Here is an 18,433-nt window from a genome sequence, read left to right as displayed (position 1 = left end):
AAAATGCTCACGCAATTAAAAGGTGATAAATACATACTTAAATGAAGGATAAGTCATAGTTTGGTCCCATGGATAAACTCATTCTTTTGTGCTGACAGAGAGCAGAAGAAAAAGGCCCTTGATATTCCCCACAGCATCAAACCTTATTCATATGAAAGCTCATGTGATTGCAAAAGAACCACCCCTTCTGAACTGATGGCTGACTGTCACTTAGGTCATGGGAAGCCTGTTAGGAGAGGCTTTCTCTGACACCTCCATCTACAGACCTGGCATTTAATCAGAATCTTAGCATCATAGAATGCAGATTGTCAGGGCTGGTAAGAAGTGGACACACATAGCAGATGATACCAGATCTGGGAACAGTCTAAGAATATAGAACTAGAGAATCAAAGTTCGGAGGGGATTAGAAGATGAAACACAGACAATGGAAGCTCCTAATGCATCAGTCTATCCATGTCACTCCTCTTCTCAGAGAACTACATTGGCTCCCCTTTGCAGCAAGACAATGTACAAAGTTCTTAGCCTGATGCAACCCCCTGCCAGAGGGGTTTGGTCCCTGAAGTAGCCTGCCAAGTGCTGCTTTGGCTATTACATGTCTTTTTTATCTATATGTGCTATACATGACTGCAAAAGGAATAAGAAAGGGTAGAGGAGAGGCATGAACCAGGGGAAAGCTTATGCTTTTGAGGGGTCTTATGGGAGGAGGTAGGTATAGTGTGGGAAAATGAGCTCCTCCACCCTTTGCTGTGGGAAGAGAGAGTTTTAAAAACAAACAAAAACAAATGCTTAGCCAGTGCTGCTTCCTCCTATTCATTGCTGTTTGTCCTTTTGCCTTGAGGAGGACCATGATGTCAGTGAGGTAACACTATGACATGCAAGTGAATTGGATTTAAGTGAGGGAGTCCTGTGCAAAGTTACCAGCCTCACCTTCTCCTCTGGAGCCATCTGGGTCCAGTGGCCAGATATGAATCAAAACAACTGGAGATGGCCCAGGATGTAGTGGGGGACCTTGGCCTTCTCAAGCTAAGTTCTTTAACAGGTCTCAGTTAGACTGAGGCAAAGCCCATTCAGTGGTTTAGGCTTAATAAAAAATCAGGCCAAGAATGACCTCTTAAAAATAGGGGGGAACCAAGATGGTGGAGAATGTAATAGGTTGCTCTCACCCTCCCCTGTTGACCTTGAAAAAAACAGAGAATATTGCCCCAGGAAAAATTCTGGAATAGTGGAGCCAGCAGAAAGATGGGGTATGGCAGTCTTTTAGCTCAGGAGACTAGGGGGATTAATGGGAAAAGTTCCTCTTGCTGTGGCTGATGTGGACCAGTACAAGACTGGAAGTGTCCCAGTAAGACAGCAACAAGCACCACTTCAGTGGACCAGCTAGAGATTCTGAGCCCCACGGTGGAGGAGCAGGCAAGCACCAACACCAGGCACACATCACCTCAAGCTCAGCACCAGGTAAGTTACCAGACCACTACAACATCCAACTGACAGCTCCTGAGTCCCCAGCACAGATAACCAGTAATTGGGCCCCTAGCCCCCAGCACAAGACATCTGGGACAGTGCCCCCTGGGCCTTAGAAGCAGAGATCAAATTTAAAAGCCAGGAAAAAAGGCAAACAACATGAGCAAGAAGAATAAAAAATCAATGACCATAGAGAAATATCTTTGTGACAGGGAATATCAAAACACAAATCCAGAAGGGGACAACATAGTCAATATACTTACATCCAAAACCTCAAAGTAGAATATGAACTGGTCTCAAACCCAGAAAGCTTTTTTGGTACAGCTTAAGAAGGATTTTAAAAGCTGAATAAGCAAGGTAGAAGAAAAAATTTAAATTACAATTGACAAAATGGGGAAAAAAGTACATTGAAGAAAGCAATTCCTTAAAAAGTAAAATTGGCCAAATGGAAAAGGAGGTACAAAAGCCAGGTGAAGAAAACAATTCATTAAAAATGAGAACTGGGCAAGTAGAAGCTAATGACTCTATGTGACATCAAGAATCAGTGAAACAAAATCAAAAGAATGAAAAAATGGAAGACAACTTAAAATATCTTATTGGAAAAAAAATAGATCCAGGAGAGATAATTTGAGAATTATTGATCTACTTGAGAACCATGATGAAAAAAAAAGATCCTGGACAGTATCTTCCAAGAAATTATCAAGGAAAACTATCCTGAGGTCCTAGAACCAAAGAGTAAAATAGTCACAGAAAGAATCCACCTATCACCTCTTGAAAGAAATCCCAAATTGAAAATGCCGAGGAATGTTGTAGCCAAATTCCAGAATTGTCATATCAAGCAGAAAATACTGCAAGCAGCCAGAAACAACTCAAATATTGTGGAACCACAGTCAGGATTATGCAGGACCTTGCAGCTTCTACATTAAAAGATTGGAGGTCTGGGAATATGATATTTCATAAGGCAAAAGAACTTGAATTACAACCAAAAATCAACTACCTAGCAAAATTGAACATAATCTTTTAGGGGAGGAGATGGACATTCAATGAAATATGGGACTTCCAGACTTTGCTGATGAAAAGACCAGAGCTCAACATAACATTTGATCTTCAAATACAAGACTCAAGAGATACATAAAAAGGTAAACCAGAAGGGGGAAGAGGTTATTCAAAAAGGACAAAATGTTTACATCCCTACACGGGAAGAAGATGCTTACAACTCTTGAGTACTGTATCTTTATTACATCATATAGGACAGAAGTATGTAGACAGAGGGGGTGGGTTTAAGTTGATTTTGATATGATGATAAAAAACCTAATTAAGTGCCAAAAAAAGATTGTAATGGGAGAAGAGAAAAGGAGGAGGCAGAAAAGGGTAAATTACATCACATTAAGAGGCATAAAGGCATATTACACTAGAGGGAAAGAAGGAAGGGATATTAGCATTGTTTGAACTTTACTCTCATTGGATTTGGCTCAAGGAGCGAATAACATACTCATATATAGAAATCTAACCTGCCCTTTAGGCTGTTGGAAGGGAAAGGGGAAAGAAAAGGGAGAGAGGGATAGAAGGGAAGGAAGAATTAGTAAGGGAAAAGGTAAAGAAAAAGGGAGGGGGACTTATAGAAGGGAGGACCGATTGAGGGAGGTGGTGGTCAAAAGCAAAACTCTAGTGAGGAGGGAAAGGGAGAAAGGAGAAAGAAAAGCATAAACGGGCAGGTGGATAGGATGGAGAGAAAGACACAAATAGTAATCATAACTGTGAATGTGAATAGGATGAACTCTGCCATAGAATGGAAGTAGATAGCAGAATGGATTAAAAGTCATAAACCTACAATATGTTGTTTACAAGAAACACATTTGAAACAGAGGAATACACAAACGGTAAAAGTAAAAGGCTGGAGTAGAATATATTATGCTTCCACTGAAGTACAAAAAGCAGGGGTAGCAATCCTAATCTCAGACAAAGCAAAAGCAAAAATAGATCTAATTAAAATAGGTGAGGAAGGAAACTATATCCTGCTAAAAGGCACCATAGAAAAAAAATAGATCTGGGAGGGGAAGACTCTCAGGGTTTCTGGCCAAAATAGAAACAACCCCCCACTCCCTATCTACCTTTCCATACTGTTTAATGCTATTTCTCTATGCAGACCTTGTGGTACAATCCTAATGGACAAGAATTGCTCCCAAATTCAACATTCCTTCCCTCCTTATCTTCATCTCTCAGAATTCTTTTCTTCCTTTTCTTAGAGTAGATGCTATCTCCTTCATAAAGTCACCCCTGATCTCTCTCATTAGCAATCTCTTTGTACTCAAATTACTTTATGTTAGGTTATTCAGGTATATGTCATACCCTGCCATGCCCCCCCACACACACCTCATACTCAGTAGACTACAAACTCCTTGAGGGCAGGAATTGTTTTTATTTATGTCAGAGTAAAGATAGAAGGATCTCCAAGGCAGTCAATGACATGGACCTCTGGACTGAGAGTGTGCCCACAGGGAGCCATCTCTGATGGAAGATATTGAGTTTAAAGGTAAATAAAAGAGAGGGGACCTTATGGCCCACAAGCTTCTATAGTACCTTTATCTTGTTGGGGTCTGATTTATGATGGCCAGACTGCTTCATGTGGCCAAAGCCTGGGGTGCCCATTGTTTCAATGTTGGAAGGGGGTATAAATGTGTTTTAGTTGATCTTCCAATTTAGATAGAGTAGAAATATTAGTGGGGGCCTATGCAGCTGAGACAGGAGATGGGTTGGGCACTTGAGAGTAAGGGCCAACAGCCAATGATGCTTTCAGGAAAGATCAATTGGCCATTCACAAATCCATGACTAGCATCAATGGGAAGCTGATAGAACCTTGCAAATTTAGTTAGTGAAAAGACCCAGTCAATTGCCCTGGCCATCTCCCTTCTGGTAGTGGTTGTAGAGAAGTGAACTTCTAGTGTATTGCCATGACAGCTGTTGGGGAGGGTGGGGGTGGGTTGATGCAAGGTCTAAGGAAAATCCTGAATGCTAGAGGAATACAAGTTAATTACCTGCATCACTTCTGTGATCTGATTAAAGAGCTGTATGCAAGAATGCCCAGGGAGGAATTTCCAGGTATCATAGTGGGGACCAAGAGGAAAATTCCCTAAGTAGGATGGAGGCTGAGACATAGTTTAATTACACAATCGACACCACATTCTAGACTAGATGTCATATTTCACTCTGTAACATTCATAACAGTGCCTTGAACATGGAATTTAATAAAAATGATTTTAATTGAAAAAACTCAGAGGCCCTTAGAACATAGAACACAGAGTGATTGAGCTGGAAAAGGCATTGGGTAATTGATATGGTGTCCCAGATTATTCATTGAGATAAACATTTTTGGAGGACAACTAGGTGGCACAAAGGATAAAATGCTGGGCCAGTAGTCAGGAAGACTACTCCTCATGAGTTCAAATATGGCCTTAGACACTTACTTGCTTTGTGGCCCTGAGCAAGGTACTTAATTCCATTTGCCTCAGTTTCTTAATCTAGAAAATAAGACAGAGAAGGAAATGGCTAAGCACTCTAATATCTTTGCCAAGAAAACCCCGTGTGGTCGTTGGACATGACTGAACAACAACTACATTTTTTGACACTGTTGGGGGTAGGGGGAGTTTGTTTGGCTGGATGATATATATTGGATGCCAGGTTTTTAATTTTCTCTCTTCCATTGTGGAGCTGTGTTTGTGTGTGGGGATGGAGTTAGAGAGGGGGAGGAGCTGGTGATAGGATTACCAAAATGTAAAAAAAGATAAAAATAAGAAAAGAGGATCCCTGAAGCACATATGAAAATATATAGAAGAGAATAGAATGAAAGTCAGTAAGAAGCAGACAGACAATCCAGCTTTGGAGATAGCATTTTGAATTTGTGACAGGCTTAAAGAGCAAAGCAAGCTGTTTCTAACAGATTCATGAATTTATGTAGAGTCTTCTTTTTTCTCCTGCTTTGTATATGGACATGCTCACCTTATCTGGTATTGGTTAAGTTTAGAATAAAAAAATTAAAATAGCATTAATTCATTCAATAAATCTTAATCCAAAAATCACTATATATAGAAACATATTCCTAGAACTAAGTGAGATATAAACTTTAGAAAAAGTCAGTATCAAATGACTTACCATCTCAGGTGGGGCAGGGATAGAATTTGAAACTCAAAACTTTTTTTAAAGTGTCAAAATTTGTAAATTCATAAATTTTTTAAATTTGTAAAAACATGTAATTGGGGAAAAATAAAATATTATATGAGAAAAAATCAAAAGAAAAAAAGGACAACCACAAGCATTTATTAAGCATTTAATATGTGCCTTGCTTTGTGCTGGGTAGTGGGGATGCAAATGCAAAAATGAAACAATCCCTCCTCATGAGGAACTTCCATTCTAACCTGTCCCTGCCCTCATGGAGCTCATGGTCTAGTAGGGGTAGATGATGTAAATGAAGAATCTCATCACCCATCAATATTATATGATTAATGAATGCATTAGACAGGGGTAAGCAAAAGATTCAATTGATGGTGATCAACAAAGAATGGAGGTAGGTATGGCGGGGGATGGGAGTCCTCACCATCTATACTATTTAGCTTTTCTCACCAGGGGATGCTCAGCCAGCCAGATCAGAATCATGTTCTCTGGAAATAATCCTTCCCTTCTTATCCTCCCTCTCTTTTTTAGTGGATAAACACTTACCTTTAGAGCCCCAAAAGACCATCTTCCCTTCCCTAGTGATGGAGGAGGAGGGTTGACTTTAGAATGCTAAGCACTGATCCCTGCATTATGACAGACTCCCAAAATGTCAGAAGTGGGAAAGTCCATAGAGCACAACCACAATGTTAAAGGCAAAAGAATCCTCAGACTGTGGAACACCCAAGGATAGAGTCCCAGAATCTCAGAGTTGGAAGGGACTCCAGAGGCCCTGTAGTCCTACCCGAACTTAAACATGAATGCCCTCACTAATATGTGAGCAGACATGGTCAGCCAGTCCTCAAAGACCTCCAGTGAGGGACAGGGAGAGTCTTTTCAGCCAATGCATTCCAATTTGAGACAGCTCCTTTGGTTTTCGTTACCATAAAGCTGAATCTACCTCTTTGCTCTTCCCTGCCACAGCCCTTCAGGAATCAAGTGAGTACAGCCAGGAGAACATTGTATACAATTATCAACAATATTGTACAAATAGTCAACTGTGAATGATTTAGCTACTCTCAGCAATACAAATAATCTAAGACAATTCTGAAGGACTTATGATGAAAATTGCTATCCACCTCCATAGAAAGAACCGATGGAATCTGAATGAAAATTAAAGATCAAGATTTAAAAAATTTTCTTGCTTTGGTTTGTTTTTTGGTCTGTGTTTTCTTTTGTAACATAGCTAATATGGAAATACGTTTTGCATAACTGCACATGTATAATCCATATCAAAGTGTTTGCCTTCTCAAGGAGGGGAAAGGGGACAGAGGGAGAGAATTTGGAGCTCAAAAATTATAACAAGCAGATGTTAAAGGTTGTTTTTATATATGAGTAAGAAAAACAAAATACTATTTTTTAAAAATATGTTTAAACAGATGAGATCCATTTTCCTCTTCTCTTCTTGAATCAGGGATTTTTAACATAGGGTCCATGGATTTGTTTTTGATATATTTTGATAATTATACTTCACTATAAATGGTTTCCTTCATAATCCTATGAATCCTGTGTTATGTAATTAAGTACATGATTCTAAGAAAAAATCCATAGGCTTCACCAGCTGGCTAAGGCAGACCATGGCACAAAAAAGGTCTTGAAAGATGCCTTTGCCTTCTCAGGAGTTAATGACTAGGGAGGGAAAAAATGCCTGTTAATTGGCCCTTCTGACATAGCTTGTACTTTGGCCCTTTCCCACCAAGGGATTGATCCCCAGACAGGAGCAGCAAGGCTTACCTTTTGCCCTGCTGCCTCTCCATAGAAGGATGCAGGCATGATCCTTGCTTTCCCAGTGACAAGAAGTGAAAACCCTGGCATAAGAACATTTGGCAAATCAATGACTTTAGGAGAGTCCAACTAGAGAAGTAAATCATCATCTCCTTCTAATTCCATTTGCCTTTGGCTGCTATATTTCTTGAATCAAGGACAGGCAGGCTAAATGCTGAGGCTGGGCCTGGCAGGTCACTGATTTCTCTTGCCAATGAATGTCTCCACATTTAACCTTGGGCCTGAGCCATGGAGATAGCAGCAGCTCTGTCTGCCTTTCTGAGTACCTGATCTTGGACTTGAACAGGCCTTAAAAGCAGGTACCTGAAGGACTTCAGCAGATTTTTGTCTCAAGCTCACCAGGCATCTCATCAGCCAACATTCACTTGCAGGCTTCCTTCTTGATTCCCCCTTTACAGGAGAGGCTTCCTGTAGAAGGTTGCACTTGAGCTAAGTTTTGAAGGAAGTTAGGGATTCTAAGAGGCAACGAAAGGGAACACTTTCTGGGCACTGAGCAGTCTATACAAAGACCCCGAGATGAGATGACTTGAGCCTATGGTGAACAATAGCATAATTGTCTTCTGACTGTATTCAGCATTCCTGTGACTCCCCAGACCAAAACCCTTTCTCTGACCACCTGCCTTAATAAATGTTGGCTCTCCCTATTAGAATATAAACTCTTTGAGGTCAGGAACAGGGGCCATCTTTGATTTCTGTTTGTACTTAGAACAATGTCTAGAGCATAGCAGGGACTTAAGAAATGCTTTTTAATTCTTTTTTTATCCTGTGATTCTGAGGATCATTTTTTAAAAATGCTTACAACATAGAATTTTGAGCTTAGAACTCCAGACCACAGAACAATAATTTCCCCTTTGCCCTTCTAGGAATCTCTTAGTTCTAGAGTCATGTTTTAGCTAGCCTTTTAAAACTAAGATTATTTTTTTTTGATCCAGCCATTTTGGAGAGTAATTTGGAACTACGCCCAAAGAGCTATAGGAATGTTCATACCCTTTGATCCAGCAATACCACTTCTAGGGTTGTATCCCAAAGAAATCACACAAGAGGGAAAGGGACCCATACGTACAAAGATATTTATAGCGGCTCTCTTTGTGGTAGCCAAGAATTGGAAATCAAAGGGATGCCCATCAATTGGGGAATGGCTGAACAAGCTGTGCTATATGAAGGTAATGGAATACTATTGTGCCATAAGAAATGGGGATGATACGGACTTCGTAACAACCTGGAAAAACCTACATGACATAATGCTGAATGAGCGGAGCAGAGCCAGGAGATATATGGATATATGGATTCCGTGAGGATCAACCATGACAGACTTCACTCTTCTCAGCAATGCAAGGTGCAAGAACAACTCCAGGGGACTCACGATGGAGAATGCTATCTTCATCCAGAGAAAGAACTGTGAAGTTCGAATGCAGATTGAGGCACACTACATGCTTGCCTTTTTTCTTCTCTTTTGTTTTTGTTTTTGGGTTTTTTTTTTTTGTTCTGTCTCTTCTTTCTCATGATTCATTCCATTGGTCATAATTCTTCTCCACAACTTGACTACTGCATAAATTAATTCAATGCGAAGTTATACATGATAGTTATATGAGATTCCATGCCATCTTGGGGAGGCAGGTGGGAGGGAGGGGAGAAAATCTGGAACTCAAAATTATGTAGAACCGTGTGTGGTAAACTAAAAACAACAAAAATAGCCTTTTGCGGTTTGGCGGGGAGTGAGGCGGCAGCACCATGAAGGCCTCGGGCACCCTGAGAGAGTATAAGGTAGTTGGACGCTGCCTGCCTACTCCCAAGAGTCCAGTGCCGCCTCTTTATCGGATGCGGATCTTTGCTCCTAACCATGTTGTAGCAAAGTCCCGATTCTGGTACTTCGTTTCTCAGCTGAAAAAGATGAAGAAGTCTTCTGGAGAAATTGTATACTGTGGACAGGTCTTTGAAAAGTCCCCTCTTAGAGTGAAAAATTTTGGCATCTGGCTGCGCTACGATTCCAGGAGTGGGACCCACAACATGTACAGGGAGTACAGGGACCTGACCACCGCTGGTGCTGTCACTCAGTGCTACCGAGATATGGGAGCCCGTCACCGTGCCCGGGCTCACTCTATCCAGATCATGAAAGTCAAAGAAACTCCTGCCAGCAAGTGCCCCCGGCCCACAGTCAAGCAGTTTCACGATTCCAAAATCAAGTTCCCTCTGCCCCACAGAGTGCTAGGGCGCCAGCACCAACCGAGCTTTACTACCAAGAGACCCAACACCTTCTTCTAAGTACAGAGACAAGGAGGAACCTGTTTTATTTGACCCGTTTAAATAAATTTCTCAATTGGAAAAAAAATAAATAAAAAAATAAAAAAAAATTAAAAAAAATAAAACTAAGATTATTAGGCTGATAATGAACTACCCTTTAACAAAAAGAGCTGGTGGCTCAGGATGCACAATGAGACATACATTTTTGGACATGAACACTGTGGGAATTTGTTTTGCTCAAGTGTATTGGTTATAAGATTTTCTTTTTCTTTTCTCCTTTTAGATGGGGGTAGGAGAGAGAGGAAATAAATGCTCATTATTTTTAAATTTAAATAAAATAAGAAAAAAAACCCTGCTTTTGATGTCACAATACCTCCTCACCTCCTGCCTCATATTACCCATGAGACCACAGTTGTGTAGTTTAGACCTTCTGAACCTTCATTTCCTCATCTGTAAACTGAGAGGTTTGGACTGGGTGGCCTCTGGGGGCCCTTCCTATTTTGTGATTCTGAACAGCTCAAATAGTTTAAAAAGTTTTATAATATTGATTTAAAATCCACTTGTCTAATTAGACCCTTTGGGGCCCAAAAGAGCAAGTTTTACATCTTCCTCATGATAATCCATTAGATATTTGAAAACGACATAATGAAGACAATAGGGAAGGGATAGAAGGAATGAAGAAGGGAAAGGAATGAATATTTACATTTATTAAGTGACTACTCTCGGTCAGGCTCTGTGCTAAGCACTTTATAAATATCATCTCATTTGATCCTACAATAACCCTGGAAGGTAAATACTATTATTATCCACAATTTACAATTGAGGAAACAGAGGAAGAGAGATTAAGTTACTTTCCCAGGGTCATACAGCTAGGAAGTGTCTAAGACTAGATTTGAACTCAAGTCTTCCTCTACCCACTGTCACCAAATTGCCCAGTAAGGCATAATGACCCTCCCAATTTTTGTTCTTTCCACACCAACCATTTTCACTTCCTTCAACCAAAACTCAGTAGCCATATTCTCTCTAGTTCCCTTTTCCACATTGGTTATCATCACTTGGACTTGCTCGGCTTATCAATGTCCTTCCCAAACTATGGTGCCCAAAGGTGACCCCAAGCTGACCATGGTGGTGGTCTGAGTAGTGTCAAATACAGAAGTACTATTACTTTTTCATTCTGGGAAGCCAAGTCTCTCCTACCGTTAGCTAATTAGTTATTGGCTCTTTGCTCACTGTTGATTCAAATTCATTTTGGTCCACTCAGGACCCCAGATCTTTTCTGAGATGAACTGTCATCTAACCCTACCTTTCCCATCCTGTGCTTCTGCAGTTGATTTTTTGAACCCAAATGTGGGATTTTACTTCTAAGTGCCAGCTTAGTGGGAAGAGTGCTATTGTTTTTGTTGTTTCTATTCTACATCTCTCATGTTCAGCAGTCCTGTTTGGGTCCTGTAGGATGGAAGCACTTCTCCCAGAAGCCTCTTCTTTTTTCTTCCTCCTTTTTGGTTTCTCCTAAAACTCATCAAAGAATGTGAGTCCCATGACTGGACCTGCTTCTACTAAAATAGAAGGCACTTAGAGAACTACTAAGGAAGCTTTCCCCCGCAAGCTCAAAAGGTCAAAAGGAGCAAGCAGGGCAATTCGCAGAGTCACTGTTGCCATAGCAACCAGCTTCCAAGCTCGATGAGCCAGAGCCCACAGTGGACAGAGAATGAATTTAGCCAGGTGCACAATCCTCTAAGAAGGAGAATTAGGTGAAGATGATTCAGCAGGTAAAACAGTGGGCAGGGGGAGGGCTAGTGGCATCCATGCCATGAGACTCACCACAAGAGAGACGGGGGAAAGCCTGCAGGCGACATGCTAGGGGCTGGGATTCATACTTCGGAATGAGTTTGGCAGCGAGGATGGGAAAGACCGACCAGCCTGTGCTAGCCACTTACCATTGTGCCTGTCTCTGCTGCTCAGCGTGTGAAGTCCCTGGGAGACATTTCAATTCAACGACTGTTTTTAAAGTGCCTACTATGGGCTGAAGACCGTGCCACAGTAGGGTTCTCTTCCCCTTAGACCTCAGGAACTTTTATATTTCATGAAATCACAGAATTTTAGAGTGAGAGAGATGTCAGAGGTGATTTAATCCAACCTATATCTGAAAAAACCATTTCCTCTACAATATATTCAACCAGGAGTCATTCACATTTTACTTGAAGGCCAGCAATGTGGAGGAAGCCATTGTTTCATGAAGAATATTCCTTTTTTGCATTCATCTTAGAAGACCTAGGTCCAAATAGCTTCTCTGATGCCTCAGTCTGCTTTCTTATCTGTTGTTACATGTGTGACCTTAGACAAATTGCTTCATTTTTCTTAGTCTCTCAGGTCCCCACTCACTTAGCAAGCACACTGGTTCAAGCCCTCATTATCTCTCACCTGGGTTATTATAAAAGCTCTCTAATAGGACTCCCTACCTCCAGTCCTTCCTCCCTTCCTTCCCTTTCCTCCCTCTCTGCCCTTCCCTCATTCCCTCCTTCCTCCCTCCCTCCTGCCCTCTCTCCTTTCTTCCCTTCCTCCCTCTTTTCCTTCTTTTTTTCCTTCCTTCCTTCCTTCCTTCCTTCCTTCCTTCCTTCCTTCCTTCCTTCCTTTCTTCCTTCCTTCCTCATCTTTTCAAGGTCCTTATACAGCCACGTTGCCCTCTTGTACAGTAATTTCTTATTGTCAATAAGATAAAGAGTCTTTACCATCAGGTACTCATCTCCATTTCTAGCCTCATATCCTAGCACTGTTTAGCTTTCCAGGCAAATGATACTGCCTGAAGTTCCATAAATGTTTCCCACCCCTTCTTTCATTATTTCATACACCTGGAATTCTCCTTGGGTCCAGCCCCTGCTCCTCAGTCCCCACCTTCAGACACCCTCTTTAGATGTCAAGGGTAAGCTCATATGCCACCCCCTCCATGAAGAAGGTGACCCCATGTGTCCCTTGTGAAAGGGATCTTTCCCTCTTGTGAATTCTTGTGAGTTTGTGTAGTGATCTCTCGTACACTTGCCACATTCTCTTCTGCATGATAGGTTCCTGTGTTTGTCATTTATGCTTACTGCTGAACTGGAAGGGACTGTGTCTTATATAAATACTGCATCTCCATCAGGACCCTGTAGAGCAAAGATCTCTATGGGAAATGTCAAATTCAACAGATCAAGAGGGAAATAAAGAAGAAGAGGATCAAGGAAATTGTTTGGTTTTATTTATTTTTAATATGCAGAAGAAATTTTGCAGGCCACATGAACCTGTAAAGCATTATTGGATTCTCTAAGTTACATTTCATATAGGGAAGAGAACTAGATCTGTGACCTTATTGGCAGAAGGAACCTCCATATAAGGAAACTTATTCTGCCAATGCAATTGGGCATCTTCTCTGCAACTAGAGCTGTCCAGGGTCCTGAGATGATCAATGACTTGTACAGGGCTACACAGGAAGGAAATGTCAGAGGCTAGACTTGAACCCAGCTATTCCTGGCTCGACTATCCAGCTTTCTCTATCTACCATGCCACACTATGTCTAAGAAATTTTGTATACATTAAAAATAATAAAAACAAGCTACAGCGAATAGAGATATCAGATTTGACTTTCTTCTTATCATTAGAGCTTAGCACCATGCCTGATACATGGTAAGTGCTTAATAAATACAGTATCATATGCAGTCATTTTTTCTATCTTCCATATAAGGAAATATTCAGGTTGTAGATGCTTGTCAAATTCATAACAGTAAAAAATATTTTTTTAAAAAAATAAATAGAACAGGACTTCTGGGGCAGAGCCAAGATGGTGGAGTAGAGAAGGAATTCAGCTGAGTTCTCCCAACATTCATCTCCAGCTAATTTCAAAATAATGCCTCAAATCAAATTCTGGAGTGTCAGAGCCAACAAAAGGTCAAACTGGGACATTCTAGCAGCTTGAGACAACATAGAAGGTTAAAAATAGAGATCTATGACATGAAGGAGAAGACTGGCCCAGATGCCATTGGATGAAATGCCAGTGGTAGGACTAGGTCAGGCAGGAGTGGGGAACCTGCAGCCACATATGGCCCTCTAGGTACTCAAGTGTGGCTCTTTGACAGAATTCAAACTTCCCAGAACAAATCCCCTTAATCAAAGGATTTGTTCTGTAAAACAGACTCAATTAAAGGGCCACACCCAATGACTTACCCTCAAGGCTGCAGGTTCCCCACCCCTGGCCTGGATGGTGGTGACAGAAACAATAGCAGGTTTTAGAGGTCTCAAGCCAGAGACAGTAAGAGGAGCTGGCAATTGGTGAGAAAATGGTTATAGGGCACTTCTGTGCTAGCACTGGTTGCAGGACCAGATACTGTTTGGCAACTCCATTGCTTGTACCCACTTCTGGGTCATAGTTCAATGATGGAGAGGAGGACTTTCAGTCAAGGAGTGGAAGCCCTGAGGATCAGTATTGCTTCCAGCCCCAAGGGATCAAGGACCCTGAGGAAAAGCACCAATTGCAATCCTAAGGGATCAGGGACATTTCTTGAGTAAGAACCAGAAAACCAAGAGAGGAATGATCACACCTCTCCTCAAATTAAACCATCCTGGAAACACCAAAAACTTCTAAACCCCCAGAACTAGCTCTGAAATCAGCAGTGCATAAAAGCCTGAAGCTTGAAACAGTGCCCCTCTCTTTTCAACAGCAGGAACAGAACAGAACATTAACATGAAGGTCCAAATGAAGAAATGGAGTAGAAAAGAAAAGCCAACAACTAAAAAAAAACCTGACCATAAACTACTACAAACAGCTTTTACTTTATTTAAATTTGCATTACACAAATTCAACTCCCTAGTGGGCAAGCAAGGCACCCCTCCCTCACCCCCTACAATGCAGTGTCCTCCTGCCTACCCTATTGGCTCTGGCTTCTGGCAGTTGGACACAGCAGCAATACCAGTGTAGCCCTGAGACAGGGGTCTTCTGCTCCAGGTACTGAAGCTGTGGGAGCCACAGTCATAGAAGGGGCAGGGCCATGAGAAGCCATGTGTGGGGAGGGGAAGGTTGGTGAGATAGTTCATTTATATTAAGCTAGAATTGGATGTATGATGATGGGGAATATCAAAACACAAACTCAGAGGAAGGAAATGAAGTCAAAACAGCTACAAGAAAATCATCAAAGAAAAATGTGAATTGGACACAAAATAAACAAAAATTCTGGGAAGAGCTAAAAACATTCAAAATCAAATAACAGTGGTACAGGACAAATGAGGCAAATAAATGAAAGCAAAGTGAGAAACCTATGAAAAGACAATTAACACCTTGGTAAAAGAGGCATGAAAATCCTGAAGAAAATAACACCTTAAAAAACAAAAAACAAAGTTGAACAAATGGTGGGAGTGTAGGGGGGAAGGTCCAAAAGCTCACTGAAGAAAATAATTCTTTAAAAATTAGAATTGGTCAAATAGAAGCTAACACATCAAGAAACAATACATCAAATAATACAAAGTTAACAATAAAACAAAATTAATAGAATAAAAAGAAAAAAAAGGGAAATATAGAAAAAAACAACAACAATTGAGCTGGAAAATAGATTGAGGAGAGAAAATTCAAGAATTGTTGGATTACCCGGAGAAGGAGAAAGGGAAAGATAGAATGGGATAAATTATCACACATAAAAGTGGCAAGAAAAAGCTGTTATAATGGAAGGGAAAAGGAGACAGGTGAAAGGGAATGAGTGAATCTTGCTCTATTTGGATTTGACTTAAGGAAGAAATTACATACACAGTTGGGTATCTACCCTACAGTAAAGTAAGGGAAAGGTATAAGGGGGAGGATGATAGAAGGGAAGGTAGACTGGGAGAGGAGGTAGTCAAAAGCAAACACTTTGGAAAAAGGACAAGGTCAAGGGAAAAATTGAATAAAAGGAGACAGGATAGGATGGAGGGAAATATAGTTAGTCTTCTGTAACATGCCTATTATGGAAGTGTTTTGCACACAAAAAAAGAATTGTTGGATTACCTGAAATCCATGAAAACTGCTTTGGTATTCTAGAACCAGAGGGTGAAATAAAAATTGAAAGAATCTAGCATTCACCTCCTCAAACAAACAAACTCCCAGGAATATCAGTCAAATTCCAAACTCCCAGGTTGAGGAGAAAATATTTCAGGCAGTCTAAGAGAAATAATTCAAATATTATAGAGCCACAATCAGGATCACGCACGATTTAGCAGCTTCCATGCTAAAGGAGCAGATAATTTGGAATATGATATCCCAGAAGGCAAAGGAGCTAGGATTACAACCAAGAATAAACTATGCAGCAAAACTGAGTAAAATCCTTTCAGGTAAAAATGAATATTAATGAAACAGAGGACTTCCAAACACTCCTGGTGAAAAGACCAGTTGGTGTTCAGTTGTTTTGGGTGTGTCTAACTCTTCACGACCCCATTTGGGGTTTTCTTAGCAAAGATACTGAAGTGGGTTGCCATTTCCTTCTCCAGCTCATTTTAAAGATGAGGAAACTGAAGCCAATAGGATTAAGTAACTTGCCCAGTGTCACACAACTAGCAAATGTCTAAGGCCAGATTTGAACTCAGGTCTTCCTGACTTCAGGCCCTGTGCTCTATTGACTGTGCCACCTAACTGCACCTGAAAAGACCAGAGCTGAATAGAAAGTTTGATTTTCAAATACAAGACTCAAGAGAAGTTTTAAAAAAAAGTCAAAATAAGAGAGAAATAATAAGTGATTAAATAAGGTTAAACTGTTTACCTTTCTCTGTGAGATGATACATGTGTCTTCTAAGAACTTTATCGTTATTTGGACAGCTAGATTCTACATAGAAAGAGGGTGTAGAAGTGAGGTGAATATGTTGGGATGATGTAAAACAAACAAAAAAATGGCTAGGCAAGGAAAAAGTGATGCTCTGGGAAAAGAGTGAAAGGAGGGAAAAGAGGGAAAGGAGAGGAAGAATGGAGGAAGTTATCTCAAGTTAAAAGTGGTACATAAGGAAGAGCTTTTACAGTGGAAGAGCAAATGGTGTGGGACTTGAACTTCACTCACATTTAAATTGGTTCAAAGATGGAAATACATGCAAGCATACATACATACATACTCACACATGCATGCTATAGCTTCTTGGAGCCAGAGGTGAGAGTTGGGTGGGAGGTAGACGAAAATAGATTAGTAGCCCTGAAAAGGGCTTAGCAAGCCCTCACACCAGAGTTGCTAGTCCTTCCTGAAGATAGTAGGCACTTAATAAATGCTTATTGACTTCAATAAGGGAGTGGGGGTCTGACCAGAAGAAAGTAATGGATAAAGAAAGCACTGAATACCAATGGTAGTCTAAGCACTGGAGAAAAGCAAGACAGACTTTCCCTCTACCAGCTCATATTCTAGTCAGATCAAGGACTAATTATTAAGCACCTATTGTGTGCAAGAGAGCAGGGGTCTTTTAAAGGAAAGAAAAGTAGGTTTCATTGAAGTCAATCTAACCATAAAATAATAAGAAAGATGTCAAGGAGATGAATAGAATTTTAGAAAATTTAGATATGATATATCTCTGTAGAAAACAGGATGGGAATAGAAAGGAGTATACCTTTTTTCCCAACTGTACATGGGACCTTCACAAAAAATGACCATGTTTCAGAATATCAAAACCTTCAACCATATGCAGAAAAGCAGAAAGATTAAATGCATCCTATTCAGACCATAATGCTATAAAAATTATATCTAATAAAAGGCTATGGAAGCAGAAATTAAAAGTTAATTGAAGATAAATTATCTAGTCCTAAAGAATGAGTAGGTCAAAGAACAAATCATAAAAAAAATTCATTTAAGAGAAAAAGAATAATTAGACAACACTCCAAAATGTATGAAATGGAGTCAAATGAGTACTGAGGGGAAATTTTACATCTCAAAATGCATACCTCAGTAAAAGAGAGAAAGATCAGATCACTGAACTGGGCATGCAACTAAAAAAATAAAACTTAAAAAAAAGGAAAAATACCCAATTAAACCCCAAAATCGAAATACTGAAAATCAAAGGAGAAATCAATAAAATCGAGGGTAAGAAAACCATTGAACTAATGAATAAAACTAGGAGCTGGTTTTATGGGAAAAAAGAAACAATTAAATAAACCATTAGTCAATTTGACTTTAAAAAAAGAAAGAAGAAAACCAAATTACTAGTATCAAAAATGAAAAGGGTGAATTCCCCACCAGTGAAGATGAAATTAAAACAGTTATTATTAGCAATTTTGCCCAATTTTAGGCCAATAAATCTAACAATTAAAGTGAAATGGCTGAATATTTACAAAAATATAAATTGTCCTGATTAACAGAAGAGGAAATAGGAGATTTAATTAACTCTATCGATGGGGGGGGGGGGGATTGAATAAGCCATTAATGAACTTTCTATGAAAAGATTCCCAGGGATAGATGGATTCACAAATGAATTCTACCAAATGTTTAATTTAATGCAGAATTAATCCTAAATAAGCTACTGGTGGGGAAGGTAAAGAAGAAATCCTACCAAATTCCTATGACACAAATACGCTTTTGATACCTAAACCAGGGAGAGCAAAAGCAGAGAAAGAAACATCACATAAACATGATTGTGGCTCCATGATATTTGAATTATTTCTCTCAGACTGCCTGAAATATTTTCTCCTCAACCTGGGAGCTTGGAATTTGACTATAATATTCCTAGGAGTTTGTTTGAGGAGGTAATTGCTAGATTCTTTCAATTTTGGTTTACCCTC

At 40.1% G+C, this 18,433-nt stretch overlaps 1 protein-coding gene across 1 annotated transcript; it reads left to right on the top strand.

The window, feature by feature from the left end:
- Positions 1–9,164: 9,164 nt before the first annotated feature.
- On the top strand, positions 9,165–9,722 carry LOC118843886 (60S ribosomal protein L18a-like). Its single transcript, XM_036751675.1, has one exon. The coding sequence runs from the start codon at positions 9,184–9,186 to the stop codon at positions 9,712–9,714; it is 531 nt and encodes a 176-aa protein (XP_036607570.1). The 5' UTR covers positions 9,165–9,183; the 3' UTR covers positions 9,715–9,722.
- The last annotated feature ends 8,711 nt before the right edge of the window (positions 9,723–18,433 follow it).

Source organism: Trichosurus vulpecula, chromosome 3 (genome assembly GCF_011100635.1).
Source record: "Trichosurus vulpecula isolate mTriVul1 chromosome 3, mTriVul1.pri, whole genome shotgun sequence".
NCBI lineage: Eukaryota > Metazoa > Chordata > Mammalia > Diprotodontia > Phalangeridae > Trichosurus > Trichosurus vulpecula.
The sequence above is the reverse complement of the archived record's forward strand: the minus strand, read 5'-3'. Positions and strand labels throughout refer to the sequence as shown.

Excerpts from the sequence above, each read along its gene's own strand:
- LOC118843886 (XM_036751675.1), top strand. The coding sequence starts at position 9,184 with ATGAAGGCCTCGGGCACCCTGAGAGAGTATAAGGTAGTTGGACGCTGC.